Source organism: Filicampus tigris, chromosome 13 (assembly GCF_054856515.1).
Source record: "Filicampus tigris isolate MCC_2025a chromosome 13, RoL_Ftig_1.0, whole genome shotgun sequence".
Taxonomy (NCBI): domain Eukaryota; kingdom Metazoa; phylum Chordata; class Actinopteri; order Syngnathiformes; family Syngnathidae; genus Filicampus; species Filicampus tigris.
The window spans coordinates 59,123-80,834 of NC_141229.1; the positions used below are offsets into that span (position 1 = coordinate 59,123).

At 50.8% G+C, this 21,712-nt stretch overlaps 1 protein-coding gene across 1 annotated transcript in view; it reads right to left on the bottom strand.

Annotated features, from left to right (window-relative positions):
- The window catches only part of syne2b (spectrin repeat containing, nuclear envelope 2b), a 75,965-nt gene that overhangs the window by 5,289 nt on the left and 48,964 nt on the right, over positions 1 to 21,712 (bottom strand). The window contains exons 69-93 of the mRNA XM_086050001.1: positions 21,515 to 21,652; positions 21,246 to 21,431; positions 21,043 to 21,156; positions 20,820 to 20,972; positions 20,619 to 20,747; positions 20,423 to 20,548; positions 19,592 to 19,723; positions 18,282 to 18,341; positions 17,572 to 17,714; positions 16,118 to 16,133; positions 14,385 to 14,513; positions 13,892 to 14,001; positions 13,173 to 13,257; positions 11,746 to 11,925; positions 10,006 to 10,194; positions 9,572 to 9,738; positions 9,254 to 9,413; positions 6,116 to 6,303; positions 5,652 to 5,802; positions 4,486 to 4,668; positions 2,814 to 2,951; positions 2,526 to 2,732; positions 2,200 to 2,455; positions 1,327 to 1,430; positions 1,112 to 1,253 (exon numbers count right to left, since the gene is read on the bottom strand). Coding sequence (XP_085906127.1) covers positions 1,112 to 1,253; positions 1,327 to 1,430; positions 2,200 to 2,455; positions 2,526 to 2,732; positions 2,814 to 2,951; positions 4,486 to 4,668; positions 5,652 to 5,802; positions 6,116 to 6,303; positions 9,254 to 9,413; positions 9,572 to 9,738; positions 10,006 to 10,194; positions 11,746 to 11,925; positions 13,173 to 13,257; positions 13,892 to 14,001; positions 14,385 to 14,513; positions 16,118 to 16,133; positions 17,572 to 17,714; positions 18,282 to 18,341; positions 19,592 to 19,723; positions 20,423 to 20,548; positions 20,619 to 20,747; positions 20,820 to 20,972; positions 21,043 to 21,156; positions 21,246 to 21,431; positions 21,515 to 21,652 — 3,586 coding nt within the window. The remainder of the gene's footprint in view (positions 1 to 1,111; positions 1,254 to 1,326; positions 1,431 to 2,199; positions 2,456 to 2,525; positions 2,733 to 2,813; positions 2,952 to 4,485; positions 4,669 to 5,651; positions 5,803 to 6,115; positions 6,304 to 9,253; positions 9,414 to 9,571; positions 9,739 to 10,005; positions 10,195 to 11,745; positions 11,926 to 13,172; positions 13,258 to 13,891; positions 14,002 to 14,384; positions 14,514 to 16,117; positions 16,134 to 17,571; positions 17,715 to 18,281; positions 18,342 to 19,591; positions 19,724 to 20,422; positions 20,549 to 20,618; positions 20,748 to 20,819; positions 20,973 to 21,042; positions 21,157 to 21,245; positions 21,432 to 21,514; positions 21,653 to 21,712) is intronic.

The following is a 21,712-nucleotide window of genomic DNA, read 5'->3' on the forward strand; positions in this document are numbered from 1 at the left end:
CCACAAGCCTTGCTCGTGAGTCGGGATGGACCGTGTCAAAACCGGATCGACGTCGTCTGGTGGAACCGGCGTAATGAATAGCAAACAATTGGAGCAAATCTTCTTCGTTGAAAGGCTCGGTGCCCGGCCTGCACTTTGCTGCCACCGGGTGGCCAAGTTGCGCACACCAAAGGGAGCCACAATGAAGTCCTTTTGCGTTATGCACAACCCGTTCAATTCTATTCAAGGACGTTTTGATGAAGTGCACAATTTTGCTCATGGGTGTGACAAAAGGTGTTTGCTGTCTTTTGGGGAACGCTGGAGCAGAAAACGCCGTTTCCATTCATTGCATCGGGCAAAGCGGGCTTGCCGTGCATACGAGTGTCGCTGCGACTTGCAAGAGTGCTCAGGGAACAGCTTCGCCTCGTCAAACGAGGGGAACGGGATGGCTTGAAAGTTTTGCGAGCACAAGCCAATCAAAAACTGTGGATTGCGCAATGGCGAACCCCAAACACGCTTGCAACATGATTCAAAGGGAAGCCAACTTCCCCGTGAGTCAAAGCCAACTCCACTTGAACTTTTGTTCACTTGACGTCAAGCACAGAAATGAAAAGACAAAAAGCTGGCAGAGCAATTGAATTGCAACTTTTTGGGCCCACATGCCGCCAGTGAGCTTGCAAGATCGATGCAAGTGTCAGTGGCGGTCGCAAGGATGCCTGTTCGCATCTCGCATCGAGCCTTGATCCATTTGACTTCCGCCACTATTGCGCTCGGCTTTTCTTTCAAATTCCAGTTTGCTCCCGTGCTTCGGGCAACCGAGGCGATATCGATCGGTACCCGACTGATGAAACCGGATGGAAGATGAGGACGGTGCCTGCGTGGTGGATAAAAGTGTCGTCAGATCTCAAGAAAATCTGGACATGGCGGAGGAAAACCCAATCTGTCAAAAGAACCAAGCTATACTGCAGATCCTCCCCCAGATTGGACTGCGCAATTTCCAATGACAAGCAGGGAGTTAGCCAACTCTGGTTGTCAGTGGCTCTGTTGTGGCGCATGTTTCAGCATCATGAGCAAGGCAGCGCCACAGAAACGAAGGCGAGGGGTGGAAAAAGAAGGCGTGCTTTGCTCTTACCCGCCCCCGTGCGCTCGTGTGCGGTTCCACTGGTCAGACCGGCTCGAATCGGCGGGCCGTCCACTTTCTGCTGGCCGTTGAGAATGGACTTGACTCTCTTGACGTCGTCGATGCTTCCGCTGCACTCGCACATCAGCTTGACCTGATCAGGTGAGCGAGCGCGCGTCAACAAACAACACAGCCAGTCGTCTTCCGCCACGCAATGGTATCCTTACGTAGCCCTGCTGGTGGAACAAAGTACTGCGGCCTTTTGGGCTCAACGCCGCCTTCCGCGGGGAGACGACACCGTGCCAGCTCGATGCGTCACTCGCCGACGTCACTGCGGAAGACACACGGGCACTTGAAACGCGTCGCAGGCATCAAAAGGAGCAAAGTCACTTGGGAGAAACGTTCAAGTGCAATGACTGCTTTGGCGTAGCCTCGGCCATTCAGATTGGGGATTGCTTAAGCATTGGCAAAAGGATTGGGCTAGCAAAGTCTTGCTTCTGCACGTGTCTTGTGTCATGGTCATTCAGGCTCACTGCTGCCATTTCCCGCTTCATGTTTTACTGGCCTCCTCTCTACTTTGGGCGAGGGTGTGCTTCTGTTGGCTTAATCAAGCCCCGATCTTCAACTCTGGCCGGAGCGCAGGCGATCGGGATGAGAATCGGTGCCTCCCGATCGGAGGCTATGCTCCGTGGCAAAATGAGGAGGAGGAGTTCCAAAAAGTCGGGGACATTTTCGCAAGTGAGTGCGGATGGAGAGGCACATCGGTGGTGAAGAAGAAGCTGAGCCCAAAGGCAAAGCTCTCCATCCCCCAGTCTATCGACATCGGCAAGCTCGCCGATGGCTGCCGATTACCGCCCAGGACACGAACAACAAGATTGTGGAAGAGCTGGACCGAGCGGCTGTGGCAAGGAAGTCTGTCTGGACTTGCCGGCTTCAGCTACCGCTCGTGTCAATCAACTCCAGATAGGCAAAAGAAAAAACGTCTGGATGGAAGTAAATGTACGTAGTTGGGAGAGAAAAAAAATTCCTCAAGTACAGATGGTAGGAAAGTGGAAGTGGAGAAAGAAAGTGCGACTTGAAGTTCTTTGGCAGGCTGTTACCTGACAGGGCGCTGAAGAAGGCCACCTCTTGGTCGTCCTCGAGCGAGGACCCGCCCACATCCACCGTGTGGTCCCACTCCAGCGGGATGGAGTCCACGCCGACAGGTGTCTCTCTTCCTGAATGTTCCGGAGGCGGCCCTGGGAGCTGGCACGAGGCCCGGCTCCAGGCCGCATCCTTCTTGAACGAGCGGCTCCACGCAGACGCGCCGGCGCCGGCTTGGGGAGGCTTCTCCGGCTCGGACAGCTCCTCTTCAACCTACGGCGAGACGCACGTTGGGAGCGGGGAACGTGCGCACGTTCGTCATGTTGCCTGCCTGCCTGCCTGCCTGCGAGCTGGCCGGGCGGCGGGAGACCAGACGGTGGTGGAAACGCGCCACGCGGCCAAACACTTCCTGGCAGTAGGCGTGCAGTTCCTCCAGCTCGTCCTCGATGAGCGCCGCGTCTGGAGGCGCACTCTTCTGGATCAGGTTCTCCCCCGAGACGATGAGGGCGTCGATCTTGTTGGCATTCAGCGTGATCTCATGCTGGAACTCCTGCGTGACAAGCGAAAACTGGCCTTTGTTGTTTTGGGGGTGGGCGGGGGGCCGCTAGGAGCCCCCCCACTCCTGCACTACCTTCAGCTGCCTCATCTTGTCCTCCACGTGGCTCTCGGAGAAGTGCTCCACGTCGGTGAGCTGCAAGTCCATCTCCGTAAGCCACACCAGGATGCCTTCGCGACTCCCCTCGAAATCTTCTCTCTGTGACGTGAAGTGCTGAAAAACGACAACGTGGGTCTATTGAGTCTCAACGCAACACTAGCAACCGGCTAAAGCCTGGTTCACGCGGCAAGATTTTCAAATTGTCGGCCAACTTCCAAAATCGGAGAGCCCCCACGCGTGACGAGGAAAAAAATAAAATAAAATAAAAATGACTCATCATTTGTTTATGATGTTTCTTGTATCATACCGTGTTTTTTTTTCCTCCTTATGTCCGACTGTCCGATACTTTTAATTGGGTCAGGCTCTCTTTGTCCAGATTGGTCATCGTGCACCTTGGCCCTTTTCTGCGGCTTCATGGGACAATCTGACAGTGTCCTGACATCTCTGCCCCAAAGTTGGAATCGCAACCCAAGTTAGGTGGACACTAACAACAAGTGAAATATGCAAAAGGCTCAGCAACAACATAATTCCCGTGACCACCTCGAGGGGACCTCCCCGCTCGAGGGTGACACTCGATTGCATTTTCACTCCCAAGCCATCCCACGCCCAAGGGAAAAAAAATCCCAAAGAAAAAAAAGAAACGCAAAAAATGGTCAGGTCCCTGTGAAAACAACTCCCTTCTTGTCCTGTTCCTGTTTGGAATGACTCCCACTCCCGTAATGCTTCCATCATTCAAAAACAAACAACTCAACTTGCATTTTAGGCATTTGTTCAACACTTTGTCGCCCTCTCTTTTTTTTTTTCCTACCTGAAAACCCCGCTCCCGTGAACTTTTGATCCCATACTGTCCCAATCCTGTGACTGAAGGTCAAGTTGACTCCCATCAAGGAGAATCCCCCCAAATATGTCAGCCTCTAATCCCCAGCAGAGATAGAAGTGGGCAACTCTACACCTACTATTTAGAAGTCAAGAAGCGTGTTGGATTCAATGTGAAACATCAACAACAACAACAACAACAACAACCAAGAGTCCAACAGCCTCAAGTGCACATTTGTGGGTCAAAAGATGAGATGAAAGGGCCGTCGGACGGGCACAAGAGAAAAGGTATCGCCCGTGTTCCGATGGTATCGCATCCTGCCGGGATTAGCGAGAGAGGAGGCCGCACACATCAGTTGAGCAAACGGATCCTTCATGTGGAAAGGCTCTTTTGTCTGCCTTATCTCTTCCTCCCTCCATGCTAAGCTACGCTAAATGTCAGGCCATTAAAGTCGCTGCTGCCGGCCGGATGCCCGCTTTCTCTGCTTGGCGGCCTGATGTCGAAGTTTCGGGAGCTGCAAAAGGTCAACCGTGTTCAGTAAAACAGACCAGGTGGTAAAAACTGTTTTCACTTTGCGCTTGAGTTCAGAGGGATGCATTTTCGCACTTGACCAAGAAAGCATTTCCAACTCTTGATATTACCTATTTACATGGTCACGGATAATACCGTCTTCAGCGTCTACACTTTGATGCCACGTGAGCTAAATCAGCACAACCAAAGTGGCGAGAGGCAGCTAACCGCATGACTTCAACTGACGGACTGGCGTTAGCCAGCAGGGCTCACGTTGGCGTCAGGCCCTTTGCGTGGGCGTGTTGGTGTGAAGGTGGTCACCTTGAGTCGCCGCAGCACGGCCGCCACCCGTCTCTGAAGGGCATCCCATCGCCGGTTGCCCTGGTTGACCTGGAGGCGGAGCTGGCCGGCACCGTCCGTCCGGTTCTCGCGGGCCAGTCTGCGGTACTGCTTAGTGAGCAGCTCCAGCTGGGTCAGACGCTCGTGCACCTGCCGCTGGAAGACCTGAGGAGCACAACGCAGCGGCCGGCAGGTCAGGCGCTTGCCGCGCTTCTCTCCCGCCTCTACGCCGGCCGGCTTTCGGATCAAAGTGCGCAATTTCCAGCCTCAAAATATGTCAATTAATGACTTCATTTGAGGAGCAATTTGAGAACGCAATGAAGATCTTTATTTTCCAGGAAACTGAAGCAAGCTTTTTATAAGACAATAAAAATTATTCAATGGTGCAGTCAGTGACTAAAATCCTAAACAGACCAATCCGACATTGGCCAACTGTGACCAATGCTTAGTCTGTGGCGTCGGGCCGACTGTCGGTACTTCTCGCAGGATACACGGCAATGCCAGACAGCCACGCTGACCATTAAAGTAGCTTCTGTGCATGCGGTAGATGTAATACCCCTCCATACCATTGCCGTCGGAAGTCACTATTCCTCATGGTTAGAAAAACCCAACTGGAACGCCATTGAGCGGGCGCGGAATATTAAAAATGTAAACATTCCGCTCTGTTTTGGGCTCCCGATGAACTCCCACGTGGAGCAAACCCTCCCGCTCTTGACACAGTATTGTGCAAGACTGACATTGTCAACCCTTGCTCTTGTACTCGGAAGATTAATGTGGTAAAGGTGAAATTCTGAAGGCGTACCATCGCTTACTGTTTATCCGCATACATCACTTCCTGTTCTTATTCCGCGTGCTGATTCGCTAGCTAACAGCTAATCAGAGTGAGCAAACGTCACGACTTACGATGCCGATTCAACATGCTGAAACGCCCACCAGACGCCGCCCGACGGGACTCTCCAGTGTTAAGGCGAGGTTCGCTACGTCAACCCGACGGCGCAATCCGACGCCCGATTTGGGTACCTGAGCCTGAAGTGACACTTGGCGAGCGGCAATCATGCTCGGGCTCTTTCACGTAAGCGATAAGAGGCTGCCTCCCAACACGCGTTAGCACCACTTTGGGCGTTTGACTCAAATCATAAATGGTTCACCTCAAATTTCTTGAGCTCCTCCTTGGCGCTGGTGTAGAGGACGTCAGCAGAGTCGGGATTGGCCGCCGTCAGCTCTGCCGCCTTCAGCCAGTCCTCGAAGGCAGCAAAGTCGTCGAGGAACTTGCGCCACAGACGCCACGTCTCCTCGATCCTGAAGCGAAACAAAGTTCACCATACCAGACGGGCTCGCTCGCATTTTTTCACCGGCTCCAACCGATGACGCACACATGCTAGATTTTGCCACGGAGCCCTCAGAATTCTTTCAGTGATCAATTCATCTATCGATGATCTTTTTGATTCGTCGACGAATCGTAGAAACTACGTTTTTCATTTCCATCCCTTCACCGAAAAGCTGGAAACCATTTCAAATTGACGGTGCAGAAAAGGCACAAAGACGCGATGGGCGCATCGTGCAGATGTCGAGTCCAGGGTGCCCGAGGGCATGCCGGTGCAACGGCTCTGACCTCAACCTCCGGTCCAGCGCCGCGGAGCATATGTTCCTCCAGCGCCGGTCCAGGTTGCCAGCCGTCTGCAGGATGGCGTCGCGCTCCCACTCGCTGCCGCAGGCGTCGGCGTCGCGTAGAAGGGTGTCGCACGAGGTCATGACAGACGCCACCGTGGCCGCGTGCTCGTCGATGTCGCGCTGCACATCCTGCGTGGCGAACGGCGGCCGCATTAGCGCGTTTAGCTCAAGTCCGCCGCCCGACTCGCTTTTTGAGACTCGTCAACTTGGGTTCGACTCCGATATTGAGCCTTTCCTCAAAATGTGACGGCTGTTAATATAAGACAACAATTTCAAACAGGATTTTACAGAGATTAGCAAAGTAACAATTGGATTGCTGGTGCTACCATTGAGTGCAGGCTGCAAAATGTGACCAGCAGAGGTCTTGAATCTTGAACATGACATGCTGCTGAGCCTGGGCTTCTTTCTGCATTTTGGGTTCCATTGCGGGAACAAACATGTCAAGATGTCTCCTGTCCAAGACTTAAAAAAAATAAAATAAAATAAAAAATATAAAATCCTTGGGCCATGTTGCAAACCTTAAAAGCTGTTGAAATAAAAACGTCCGATGGAAGGCATTTCAACCAAGTCAAGCTTGGCCCTTTGGATTATTTTGGCACCAAAATGGAACCGGCTCCAAATATCGATTATTGGCCTTCTTGTCTACAAGTAATCGGCATCGTATTGGCCCTGGAGACCAAAAAAAGAAACAAACAAAAGGGCTCGCTGGACTTTGAACGATTAGTGCTGACCGGTCAGAAGAAGTCTATGACTTTCAAGTCCAACATTTGATTTTGAAAACAGAGATTTGTAAATGAGGTGGGGGGAATAAAAAAAGATTTGCTTTGAAAACCAGTCATTCATTTTCTTTCTTTTACCGTTCGTTTGAAAGGAATGGAATTGGAATTAATCAACTCTTGTAAAACGCATATTTAGTTGCGATGGCCAAGTTTTTCTGCCCGATTGTTTGATCAAATATTTGGAATGTATGAAGATATTTGTGTGTCATTATTTCAAATATTCCAAACCAATGACCTATTGAGATGCACAAGGCAAAAATGAAGAGGAAACGTGAGTGAATTCATTTTTCCGTCTCTTTCTGGCGCCGCCGATTGTCAAGGCTCAAGTGTGCTTTTTGGGTGGCATCACGTTGTCAGCAGCCTTGTCCACATGTGAGATGGCAGGCTAAATGGAGATGATCGTCTTCAACACAGCCCCCGTCAGCCCCCGCCCCAGCCAACAAAGTGTGGCCCCCGCCAGTTCCCACGGCAACGGCTAACAGCCTAACGAGCCGATCCGGGCGGTAATCGCGCAAGCCATCCCTCGTCCGCTAATGGCCACGCTGTCATGGTTTCGGGATGGGGGACCCAAATACAGGCAGGCAGTAGAAGCAGGGGGTACTTAAGAAACTATTTATTAACAAAAATCCAAAACTGAGCACAAACAAATCTTGAAAAGTCCAAAACTCAAAGTAGCAAAGAACCACTTTGCAGAAACAAAACAACCCGACAGGGACAATGACCCGACGAGGACTAAACCAAAACTAGGAACTTAAATACAAGCATACTGACGAGACAACGAGAAACACCTGGACGAGACACACAAGGTAGGAGGGAGCTGATTGGTCAACACTAGGGTGTGGAATGCAGACAGGTGGACACAATAATCATTGACGAGACGGACAGAAATACTGAGAAAACAAAACTAAAAACACCCAAACATAACACACGCACTCTGAAAAAGCCTTTGGGAAGTTGGCTTTTTCTTTGTTCTTTTCAGCGCTTATGTCCATCTTGTAGCTCGGCCCCGCCCTCAACTCTCAGCAACATGCTTCCCGTCCAGATCCCAAGCAGGCGCTCACGTGCGTGACATTGTTGGGTGACGACTCGATCGGTTTGGCATCCTAATGGTTGGATTCTTTCCCTTCGTGAGAAGTCTGCAAAGTTGTTTTGCGAGAGCTGAAATGTTCCATAGTGACCACCTCCCTCACTCAGCCATCCAATCTCCTTGAGTGCGAGTCTCACCCTGGTTGCCAGTCGGGGCAGGAAATTGCGAAGAACCTCAGCATTTGATTTCAATCCCGATTTTTGAGCTCGCCACTCAATTCAATTTGCATTTTGAATGTTGCGATTCGATTTGGCTAGTATTCTTGAGGTCGTGCTGCCATCCCATTCCGTTTTTTGACCTAGCCATTCGATTCGTATCGGGTCCTTCAGGTCTGCCATACAATCGGATGCTTTTTATGTTGTCAACTTGTTTCCATTTGGATTGGTTGGGTTGTGACTTCATTCAATTTCCATTCTTGACATTGCGATTGGATTCGGATTCTTTAGGTTGCTAAAAAATCAATGCATTTTGATTCTTTAGTTTGAGATTGGATTTGATTGTTTGCTTGGGTTGCAATTGCATTCGCTTTCTATTGATTACATTTGGATTCAGGCTGCGATGCAATTGCGATTCCGTAGGTCGTGATCCGATTGGGATTCAAATTTGGTTCTTAAGGTTGCGACTCGATTCGTTTGGATTCTTTAGCTGGTGATTCGTTTTGATTTGGATTTGTCGGGTTGTGCACTAATTGAAATGGCGATGTTATGATTTAAGCGCGCAAGAGCACAAAGTGTGTGAGGCTACCGGTTCAAGCGGTTCTTTTTCAAGGCCATGAGAACTTGTGGCTTTGCCACCACAACAACTCGTTTATGTTCACCGCGGGGAACGCCGGTTCAAGACGTCCGTCCATCCGGGACACATGGCTGCCGTGTTCTGGAGCGAGACCCCGATGCCCCCGACCGGTCCCTGCCGCTTAAAGAACGCCCCCCGCCCTACTACCCACCACCAACAGTGCGTGCTTGTTGTGTCCACTACTGCGATTGCTCAAGGCGGCTGATGCTTCAGATTTTGTTTTGCTTTTTTGGAACTCATTGATGCATTGAAGATGTCAAGTGCACATCAACTTAAATCCTAGTTTGTCCCACTGGCCACAACACGAATCGATTCAGAGGATTTGCAGGTTCCATATTTAATGGGGCGGGGAATGCTGACGATGGACACGCAACTTCTCAAACAATGAAAGAATGAACGGAAGAAGGAGCGAGCCACCAACCTGTTGCCACCGGAGCTTGCCTTGGATGTCGCCGGCGTGGCAAAGGTAGACGAGCGGCTGCGCCAGCTGGGCCTCCGCGCCGGCCAACCACACGCGCAGCTCCGCCATGTGCTCATCCAGCTGCCGCACCGTCGCCAGCGTCTCCTTCAGCTGACCAACCCTCCGAAAGACAAACGCGCAAATGCCTCGCTTTCAAAATGAACAAACACGGTGGGAGAGAAACCATGTGGCGGCAGCAAAAGGCGGCGGTGGCAGCAAAAGGCGGCGGCGGCGGCGGCGGCAGCAAAAGGTGGTGGGTGCACCTGCCTGCCTGCCTACCTGGCCTCGATGTGGTGGAAGAGATGCTGCCAGCGCTCATTGACGTGGGCCACGGTGTCGTTGACGTCGCTCTCTTTGGTTCTGTTGCTGGCGTCGATGATTTGTTCGCCAAGCTGCTTCAGGTGACTTTTGTTCTCACTGAACAGGTTCATCTCCTCCATGCAGTCCTGAGCGCACCACAGAAACCGTTAGCACCAAACAGGCCAGCCATTAGCTTAGCAGAGCGCGGTCCAGAAATGGATGTTCTTTTGTCTACTAGGACACCACTTCCGGGAAACATTGCCGCAGGACAAGCGCAGGGGCCGCAGGACAAAACACAGGGGGACGCCAACAGCAGCCGCCCGTTGAACATTCAAACATCGCCAGAATGCCACACGACAGACGGGCGGACTGACGCGGACGGACAAGGACAGACGGACCGACGGCGCTTTCACCTTCTTGAGCTTCTCCACCATCTCCTCGATGTTGAGGCGGGACGTGTCGGCCATCTTGTTCTCCATGTATCGGCCATCTTGTTCTCCATGCGTGTTCTCCATCAGCCAATCGCACAGCTCGGCGTTTTTCTCCTTGAAGATCATCCACGCATTGAGCCGGTCGCCGATCTCCTGCTTGCGGAGGGACACCTGAACGCACACAGTCGAGAAGTAATCATCGGGCTCATTTGTGCACGCGCGCGCGCACTAACCTAGACAAACAACCGCCATGCCCGTTAGCACCTAAGCCAGTCTCAATGAAGCTGGCACGCTAGTATGTTTTTGGAGTACTTGAGCCCGCCATGCGTGGCTTTGGCCGAGAGGCGGGTCAATGGCGGCCAATAGCACACGCGACCGTTCAGGCTCACATTCTACAAAAGCCCCAGTAGGAAGTCAAGGCACGGTGCCCGCATATCAAGAAATGCAATCGTTATTTGGGCTCGGATGGAAAAAATCAAAACGGGCATCCCCGTGCCGCTCTCGTCATGTTTTGTCGCAAATGCGAATCAGCCACACCCAGCAACGTTTCTCATTGACGAAGGAGGGCGTTCCCATCTTTACTCGGAAGAAAAACGGAGCAAAGAAAGAGCCCGTTTTGAGCAGCGCTTGACTTGACCCAACCTCCTCCCAGGACTCCTTTCAACACTCAAACCCATTATGACCCCCCCCCGGCAACCCACCGCCACCGCCACACCACCACCCTCTCTGCTCCCACCATCTGTTCACCCCCACACACATGACCCACTTGTACGACTGGAAAGTCGAGTGGCAGATGCCGAGGAGCGCTAAAGTCATTAAAGTCTTAAGACGTCCGGTCACACCACCAAGCCAATTGATGCTGATGCTACTGCTGCTGCTGCTGCTGATGATGATGATGATGTTGATGCCTCCGCCGGGCGGCTTGGAGAGACCAAGAAACACAGACAGACAGTAGGGCTGTGCAATTCATCATCATCATCATCTTCCAAAGCGCTTATCCTATACAGGGTCGCGGGGAGGTGCTGGAGCCTATCCCAGCCGCCAACGGGCGAAGGCAGACTACACCCCGAACTGGTCGCCAGCCAGTCGCAGGACACACACAGACACCGTCACTGAGCGGGACATCGATCCCAAGCTGCCCGCACACAACTCAGGCGTGTGTACCACTACACTATCAGTGACACCTGTGCAATTCAATGAAATTCAATTACAATGACGATTATTACACTCCACCATAACAAAATTGGCATCATCGTAAATAACGATTGTTAAAATTTATTTCGATCCAACGCATTACGTTTGTTTACACAAGGAAGTCATACTTATACTTACATTTATTTCATTTCACAACAAATTTTATAATTTTTTGGGGTCCAAAAGGAACTTAAATAATTAGATATTTATTAGTCCTTATATTTTGTACATTTAAACATGTTCTTGTTTTGCACCCAAAAATAAATGATCATTTGAATAATCATGATTTCAACCAAAATAATCGTGATTAAGATGTTCTCATAATCGAGCAGCCCTAACACACAGACAGACAGACAGCATGCGGACGTGCAACTGTCGCGCAGCTCAAGTAGGAAGTGCGCTGAGGCGGACAGCCACCAACAAATTGCTGAGGGCAAATGCAGATGTAGGGCTGACAAGACGTGCCAAAAAAGGTGGCAGAAGTGTGCCAAAAAGGCGGCGGGCGGTCTTGCTGTTGGGCGTTCTGACCTTGAGGCACAGCTCCTCCCAGTGGCGGCGCAGGTGTTGCACATGCTCGTGGACCAGCAGGACGTCGGCGGCCACGGCGTACTGACTCTGGTCCGTCTTCATGGCGCTCAACTGGCTCAGGCTGGAGGCCCAATCGTCTGGACCGTGGTCCGGACCGTGGTCCAGCCGCTCCTCGTTCTCCTGCATAGCATCACAGGCAGGCGGTTAGGGGAGCTGCTGGCGCGCAGGTCCCCTGATACCACCAAGTGCCTCTTCGCTGCTCTCTGACTTCTTTTGTCTGGTGTCGGGATGTCCCGCCCTAGAGGGGATTACGGGTGGCAGGCGGGGGGCAGGGAGCGTTGTGAGCGTGTGTTGGCAGAAGGATCAAGGCTTTGCCGGGTCAGAGAGGAGTCATGAGTTCAAGCTGCTTTGTCACTCCATTCTGATTGAACGCTCAACAGAGTCTCAATGAAGCAAATCAGGATCGGGAAAACGAGCAAGTGGCATTTTATGGCATTTTATTTATTTATATATATATATATATATATATATATATATATATATATATATATACATACACACACACACACACACACATATATACACGCATATATATATATGTATATTAGTGCTGTCAAACGATTACAATTTTTGAACTAATTTATTGCAAAATGTGCAAAATTTTTAACAAAGCTTGGAACCATATTTACTTTACTTAAAATCTTGGAATTAATATGGAAAAAAATTAAACGTATGTTTTGATTCAAAGACTGTAATTGCTTTCTTTGATCCTTGAATACGACTCTCTTCCAGCTTTTGAGCCGACGTGAGACTGAAGATTTTCTGCCGTTTTCCGGTGCCTATTGTACATACTATTTTGTGTTTTAATCAATTGCTTTCACTTGTTATATTATTGTTGTTTTGTTGTTGTAATGTAAAGTGCTTTGTCACAGCTGTAGCTGTAATGAAATGCGCTATAAAAACTATAAAAAGTTGTATTGTGTTGTATTATTGGACGAGCGTTCGAGCCAGTCGGAGCATTTGTTCTTTCTTCAGATCCTCTTCCGTGAGGTTTTTAATTAGAATTTTTCGAAACGCAACTAAAAGTTGGGGTCGCGTTTCAACTCATTTGAATGGGGAAACGGGATTTGATATGCAAGTGGATTGCGCGGCAGACGGAATTCAAGTGATAAGGCCACTGTGCGCTTTTCTGGGTGACATTTGAGTTTGGCTGTAGCTTTTCTCTCACGTCTGGCAGGTTGCACAAGAGCAGCACAGGCGGCGCTATAGCGTCGACGGGAGCGTTGAGCTGCATCCGGACGTCCCGCAGCTCGTCTGATTTTGTCACCTCGCCGCGGAGCGAAAAGACGAGCCGAGGGACGTCAACGCGTTGTGAGGAGGCGATAATCAAGAGCTTTTGCGGTGTGAAGTCTTGTCGCTCTCCCTACCTGAGAATGCGCAGGCCCCCCGCCGTCGCCCTCCGGCTCCGGGAAGCCGCTGGCGGGCGCCGCCTCGTCCTCAGCCGCAGACCTCCTGCCGGGAACAAACGTTCACACCTCAGTTTGCGCCTCGCCGCGTTCCCTTTGCCGCTTTCTTCGGCCGCTTCCCGTAGACAAAGGAAACATTTCATGACGGCAAAGTCAGTTCGTCATTGGCGGACCTTTTCACTGCCTCCTAAAATGACATGTGACAATAAACCCAACAATGCCTTTGTCGATTCGTCAACAACTATCATCATATGAATTGGCACTTTGATCACCGATGAATCTTTGGAGACTTTTTTTCACCTTCTAATTGTCCAAAAAAAGTCAACTTAGCTTGGGATCGGATAAAAAACACACACATAAATAAGCACAAAAAAAAGTAAGAGGTAAAAAAAAAAGTTTTTTAAAAGGGGGGTCAATAGGCAAGAGTTTCATCATTGGTTCCCCTAAAGTCTGCAAATAATTCAAGCTCATTTCAGTTGCTTTCAATGTGTTTTTCCCCTGCAAAAAAACAATATATCCGGGGGATTGGGGGAAAATCCTGCAAATAAGACGGGACTTGCGCGGATAACGAGAGATCGGTTCCCCCCAAAATGGCGAACGGCCTAAACGCGGAGACCCACTGTCATGAACTCTAGCTGCTTTGCAACAGCAAGGAATGACCACGCCCCATCAAGCGTTACCGTGGCGAAGGCGGCAGCTCTTCTGCTCCCGGGCCCAGCGTGGCGCCGACGACGACAGGCATCAAATGTGGCTGCCGGCTCGGCTGCCGGCTCACCTGCGGCTCCGACTCCTGAACAAACATAACGTGATGAACAACTTTACACTTGACGGCAGGTGGTGAGCGCCGACCAGTTCGGCTTGTTCACTCCACGAGTAGCGCCTGCATGGAAAAACACAGTGGGGTCACCTTTCCCCACGGAACTGAAGAGAATGGCGTTGCTTTTGGAACATGTAGAGAGCACAAACTTTTGGAAAATTCATTGCGTGCTTGTGGTGGGCTCGACCTAAGTTCCTCTTGTGCTTGAGGATGAAACATTTGCGTCAAGTGTCGACTATTTGCCTCGCAAACTCGCCTGGCGTTCAAACGTGGAGCTGCACTCCGCACGGTCTCTCACGTGACTGCCGTGCTCAGCGTTGCACTCGAAAGCTTGGCAACGTCAGCTGACGGCCTACCTGGCAGGCGACCAGTTGTTGCGGCGTGTCGTCGTCCTTAGTCCCGGCCTCCAGCATATTCGGCCCGCCGGCCGCCGGACCGAGTCGGGCCGCCTCTGCCCGCAGCAGTAGCGCGTCCTCGAGCGCGTCCTGCGCACATGCAAAGGAAGGCGACGCCTGGCGCAGGTGACAAGAGGGACACACGACGGAAGGCAACAGATGCGCCGCTTCCTGGCCGGAGTCTACCCGCCTCCGGTCCGGAAATGCCCCACACACCCACACACACACACACACACACACACACACATACACACACACGCACACACACACGCACACACACACACACATAAAAGACAACAAAAAAACAATAATATATACGACATGCAGGTGTTCAGAACGATGTGTGTGTGCGCACGCGGTGACCTAACATGACTAAAAATGATTAAAAGTTAGACACTACAGACAAAAACAAAAAGTGAGGACATACATCTTTAACAATTCCATTTATGCTTGCCATAACACTACGTCACATTTTGAAGTGCCCATTTTTGAACGGCTTCAGTGGAACCTCGCTTGACTGCGAATATTGTTGACGCTTTAATTTGTTTTAAATAATGTGCTGCCAGCCCCCCACCCAAAAAAAATCGTGAATAGTTGCTGCTCATTTTAACTGCCCTTTATTTTGTTCACAAAAACAAGAACAAGTAGAGAGGTTAAAAGAAATACACGGACACAACCAAAAGCTGGCGATCAAGAATAAAATACCGCAAATAAGTAGGGCTGATCTGCAAACAACGGGGACAGATTACCCCCCAAAAAACATCCACCAAATAATTGACGCATGAGGAAATATGTTTTTCTATTTCCCCTCCTGAAAATAAGATGAATAATATTAGCGGGAGATTCGAATAACAACGGGGTGAAGAAATTCAGCGAATAACATGGAATAGGTTCCCCCATTTGAGGCTCAGTATATTTTTCAACAATCCCACCAAAAGAGCAAAATAGCACCCAAAAAGTGAGTTCACGGTGCCACCAAAAACGCAGTTTAAATTCCACCCACCTAAATCCGTGAACAATTGAAGTCAGGAAAACGAGTGAAGCCGTGACGGGGGTACCTAATGAGGTGACCATGCAGGATCTTTTTTAGTCTGCAATGTCTCCCTCTTGTGGAGGTGAGAGGAATTAGTCACCCTCGACCCTAATCTTTAAGGATTTATTGGTATTTGCGTTTGGAGGGATAAAAAAAAGTCTTGCATTAACCCAGTAACGCACAATGGTTGTCAATAAAGCAGATTTTCATTATTGAGGACCTTCTTGGTAGCCGTGAAGTTTCACTAAAAAAGCCTTTCAAAGGCGGGCCTGGCCCACTGATGGATGAAAACTTTCCATCCCTTAATTCCAATTTGAAGATAATTGAAAAAAATAAAAACGCCTGCTTGTGTTTGACAACTTTCAATGGAATCATGTTGAGTGATCGATTATCAAGGTAGTCATTGATTCATGTGATAATCGTTGAGTTGTCGACCTGGTAACGTTACGTCACCTTTCTTCCGATGTTATCGTTTCACATGTTGTCCAAAGTGCAAAGAATCCAAGCAATGTGTGAGTGTTATTATTTGGTTATTGGTCCCGTGAGGAGCAAAGACACAGAGAGACTTTGGGTTTGGATCAATGTTACTGATTTATTGGCACTTGAGTACACAAGGGCAAGACAGGAAGAAGAAAAAGAGCAAGAGGCCATCCATGCAGACCTTGTAAGACTTCATGCTGGCAGGTGAAAAGACAACTTCTGCATGGCGATTTCACGCAGCAGTGGGAATGAAAAGGAATGCTCCCGCCCATCACCCGTCATCAGCGGTCAGTTCAAGCACATCAACCAGCATCTGCGCAGCCTCCGGGCCAAAATCCGGGCCATTGCGCCGACTTTCATCACTTTCAGTAAACACAGCTGATTAGCATATTAGCAAGCAAACAGGATCGTAAAACCCAACACGGCGTGTCTATTAGTGCCCCCCCCCCCACCCCCCACCCCACCCAATTAAATAAAAATAAATCACACACACAACAGGTCCATGCGGGACGCCGGCTCACATGCTTAATCCAAGCAAACAATCGACATGATTCACGCCACTCTCCATTTTAGCAGGCGCCTTGCTAACTAGCCTATGACATTGCTGTGGAAACATGAGAACGCGTTGTAAAAGCAACACGCCACTGAACACTCAAACATTCACAATGCAAGTATCCATGGCACCCGGTCGGCCCAAATCACGCCGATTACGAATCAAAATCGTGCCATGGGCGCCCCTGACATCTCTCTGCCATTTTGGAGCAGTTGACGTAAAAATGCCGGACAGCGTCATCAAGCGTTGCCATAATCGAGATGGCACCCCTGACCATCTCAGCTTTCGTATTCCTCCTTAGAGAAGTTTTTTTTTTGCAAAAATCGATACTATCTCTTTACAAACTTGACATTTTGGGGCTCTCCTGAAAAGTGATCATTTTGGAGGTCCAAGGTTTTGGCCCGACGCCAGCGAAATACTCATAAACAGACATTTGGCTGACGGTTTTTGGATCTGAAGACATGTCCAGTTTTTTTCCCCTCGACGAGGCAACCCTTGGTGAGGATCTCACATTTATTATCCCTTCTGCGAGCAAATGCTTCCACCTCTTTTCTGGAGGATGCTGCTGCTGCCGCAGTTGCCAGTCACTGCTGCTGTAAATGATCCCCCCCCCCCCCCCCCACTCCTTTCTTGAAAGCTGAGATGCTTAGGAGTGCCATGTTCCAGCACGCACTAAGTCACCGTCATCTGGTGGACTGCTCAAAAGTGGTCAACATGGCGATGGGCAGGCCGTGTCACGATTTTGATCCTAATCGAGTTTGGGAATCAGATGCCACTAGCATTTGCACTTGTCAAGTTTTTCCACACTGCTGCATGGAAGGAGCAACAACGGATGTTCAGCGGCGCGTTGCTCTGAGGAGCGGTGAGCTCGCAAAACAGTCCAAGCGCGTCTTGTATGAGCTTTACTCCTCTGAAGCGCGTGCGTCGTCTTTCCACTTCTGGGATTCGCTCTCCTGCAGCGCCAGCCAGCTTGGGCTCAAATCTCAGTCACTAACTTTGGTCTACGGGACGCTCGAGGAGGCATAGGAAATGCTGCAATTCTAGCTGGGGCTGCCTTGAGGAGACTTCAATGGCTTTTCGGCTAGCAGAGCAAACATCTCTGCTGGGAAGCGGCCGCGCCTTTGGAGCCGGTGGAGGTGGAGGTGTTTACCATGCGATCGGGGTCCTTGGGACTTGCGGCGGATGCCAAATCCTGGGAGGAACTCTGATCTGTGCCGCCGGAAGCCTGGACAAAGAAAGCAAGCCAGCGGGCGGCCAGGTGAGCGGGGGACGCGCTACGGTGTCCAGCTCCGGTCCTCAAGGGCCGCTTCCCTGCCTGTTTTCCATCTATCCTTGCTGCAACGTGCCTGATGATCGTTAGCAAGCAGGTGCGTTGCAGCAAGGATAGATGGAAACCAGGCAGGACACCGGCCCTTGAGGACCGAGTTTGGACACCCCTGCCGGCTATGCCTTCCTTACATTAGAGCGGAGCAACGTCTCGCGCTGGCATTTGGGGTCAGCCGGCATTTCAAATCAGGACTAACGGGAATGCTCAATTCAGGACTAACGGCAATTTGTCTTGGCTCAACAAAGGTTGGCAAACCTTGCGGAGGCCCGCTACACATGCACACATCCAGTGGAAAAGCAGCCATTGCCTTCGTGGGACTCCCTACGTGGCAAGCCAACGCGTTCTGGTTGGCTCCGGCAGGCCGGACGGAAAATGAGCCCTCGGCCATCACGCGCCGCGGCTGAAAATGTGCTGACTAGGCAAGCCAACGGCATAGCGGTCCTTGATTGGGCGAGCTAAGGTTACCTGTTGACTTGGCCCGTCTGAAGCTTGGCTTCCCTCCGGCTCGTCGACTTGGCTGACTTCCTGACAAGCCCAAAAAGACAACATCAAGACAAAACAAATGGCACCTTTTCCTCACTGCACAATAGTGATGGGCCGGCCGTCTTCGTCGAGCGACCGTTCTCACCAGTACAACTGGTACGCTCACAATTCATCAAATCTGCCCGAAAGCGCTTGTTGTCCTCAACACCGATCTCGCTTTCTACAAGTGAACACACTCAACTTCGCGTTCCTATTTGGGGGTTCCGTGTCTACTCCATTATTGGCACTTCTTTCATTTCACTGTTTTGATTGACAGCTGGCCTGAAGTTGACGTTCAAGTGTGCGTTTGCTCATTATATGTAATTAAGTCATGTACAGACACCATTTCATTGACGCGCATTATAAATGCACGGGGGAAAAAAGAGATATCAAACCGCCAGTAAATGCTTTGTTCCCCGCAGAACAATTCTGGGCAGGTGCCAAATGCAAGTGTGAAGTGGTCAATCATTTCTTATCACCGCGTAGTTTTGGGGGAAAAATACATCACACCAAGTGTTTCTCTTGGTATCGAAACAAACGGTATGGAATCAGAATAGTTTGGTCCAGCCCATCACTACTGCAGATGTTCTAGCGACCGAGGAGATGTTGGAAATGTAGCGTTGTCGGTGGCGGCTAGCCCTGACCAAAGAGAATGGAGCGCTGCAGTTTGGTAGCACAGCACGAGGCTAAGACAAGCCGCAAGCCGCTTTTGCCAAAGGCGGTGCCACAACTCCCGACTCGCTCGATTGCAGCTACATCCGACTCATTTCAGCTCAGCGAGCCCAATTTGACCTCACGTGGGCTGCAGTGGGTAGATCTGTGGCCCAATTGGCTCCAGATAAGTAACAACTATTTCAAATGTAGCCAATTGGTTTGCTGCAAGTCATTCATTCCGATGTTGGCTCAAATCAGAAGCTTCTCATTCAAATGGTGGGATGGCATAGCATTACATAGCCCTTTTTTCACTGACACATGCAACTTCCAAAGATCCAAGTGGGTAGAGATCTCGCTGGAGGAACTGTTTAGAAAACAACTTGAGAAACGGTCGGATAGAAGGCCACTCAAGAATCAGTCTTGTCAAGAAATGATCAAATGCAGCAAAAACAATCCCCAAAGAATATTGCCAAACGTGACTAGCGAGTGGTGAAATGTGGCGCGATGGCAAAGGTGGCGTGAGGCGAGTGACGGAGAATTGCCGGAGAAGCTGAAGATGAGGATGGAGAAGGAGCGGTCATGCCCGCTTCTTTGGTTACCTCTGGCGAAGCACCCGGGAAAGTACCCCAGAGCCACCACAAAGCACCTCCTGCACCTGCCTTCAGTTCCTGCGCCTGGCCTCCGCTTTCCCCCGCGGCCTCCTCCTCAGCCTCGCCGCCGTCACCTCCTCGCTGAGGAAACAAGACGCACGGGCTCCCAAGTGCACACGGACAACACGACGGCAGCTCGCTGCCTCATTGCTTGGTTGTCAAAGCGCAAATGGGAAAACGGCAAAACCTTGAATCGGAGTCAGCGGTGGCTGATGCCATGGAGCTGGACAATGAGGTGTTGCCATGGACGACCATGCATGTGAGCAGTGAAATGTCCGTTGGGCTTCAAGCTTGCCATCCCATTTGAAGCCACTTTCATTGTGAAGTTGTAACAGTCAGTTATTGTGGTACGGCATCTCGCCACACGGTGGCGCCTCTTGGGTTTATTATGTTAGTTAATCACTTCTTTTTCCCTAAACTTCAGTACACCTTTTGTCATGGACTGGTCGGGTACACGTTCTTGAGTAACGGTGGCGAAGTATTGTTTTATTGCAAATTAAACAACGGCTTGTGGAACATCACTCTGCTCCTTCGGCTATCTAACAACACTCGCCCATGACGAAGTATTTCCTCAGCTCACGACCACTCGTTACCAAGTGTATATAAATTTAATCTAATTATATTTTAAAAAATTGTAAAAATAGTACCAGTCTATAAGTGACTTGATTTTTCTTTTGCACTTTTTGCTCCTAAAAGCCCGAATAAGCTGAAGCTGGGCGCAAAACTAGCACAAATTGGCACGCGTTTGAGCAAGTAATCCCCCCCAAGAACGGCCCTTACCGGCATGCCGCGGGCCGTCCCAGAGCATCCCTGTCTCTGCTCAGGCGTGGCTATTTCCACCGTCTTCAGCGAGGCTCTGTCCTCAACGTGGGCAATCCTGCTGTGGACCGGCTCGGCGTCGTCCCCCTGCCAGGCGATGGGACAGCGTTGGTTCGGATTCGCAAGGAGAGCGGCAAGACGCCGGCCGCCAGCTCACCTCGCTGTCGTCTGAGCTGCTGGGCAGCTCGAGTTCCGTCAGGGATGTGGCCTGCTGGCATTTGCCCCCGGCCGGTCGGGCCTGTTGAGTCTGAGTGGGAAGCTGCTGGATGAACAGAGCTGGCACCTTCTACCATGAGAGCAAGACAGAGAGCAACGTTGTTGTGAACGGCGTGAGCAAGCTAGTACTTGACGGACTAACCTTCTCCAGGTCCAGCAGCAAAGTTTGGAGCTGATTGATGACCTTAAAGACTGTCAAGGTCTTGTCCGCCTTCTCTGGCAGATGGAGGTGCAATTTGGCTTTCTGGATGTCAGCCACACTGCTCCTCATGGAGCGGATCCTCTGCTCCAGCATCTGCGTGCGGCCAAGCAGCTTTTCAGCACGCGTTCTGCTTTCACCACAGAGGACAAACACCACACATCACCTTCAAATGTTTCTCTTTGGGGCTTGACAACATCTCCGGGGAACAGAAGACGGTTTTGATCTCGGCAACATTCTTCTCAATCTTCCTGGCTTCGCTCTCCATCGCCTTCACCTCCTAGGGAGCCGCCGCGAGAGCACACGAGCACCCGTGAGCGGCAAGGCAAATACTATTTGCGTGGAAATTGTTACCCGAGGAGGACTCACAGCGGCAGCCTGCTCCAGTTGAGCCAAAGGTTCGGCAAAGCTCTTCTGAACGGCCGCCAGTTGGCGGTCGGCTTCCGCCAGCTGCTCTCCGAGAGCCGAGACCTCCACCACCTGAGACATTTGCTCCAGGACTGAAGAGAAACCCTCCAAGGTGTTGCGGATCTGTGCGGCGTCATTCAACACCGTCTGGGACGTGAGAGCGTGAGTCAGCAGGACCTCCTCTTCCAACCCAAAAGCAACATGGCGCTCATTTGCTTTCTGCTGCTGACCTGCAGAGCTCGGACGTGCTCACTCAGACATTTGGAGCTGGTGTACGTGCGGGGAGTGGCCAGCCACGATTGCGACTCCAACATCCAGCTCTTGGAGCTGGTGATCATTTCCCGATGCTCCTGAAGCCAAGTTTGCGTCTGAGCACAAGCACAAAATGACACAGAGCATCAAGCCTACCTCATCCTCAGCGGAATTCC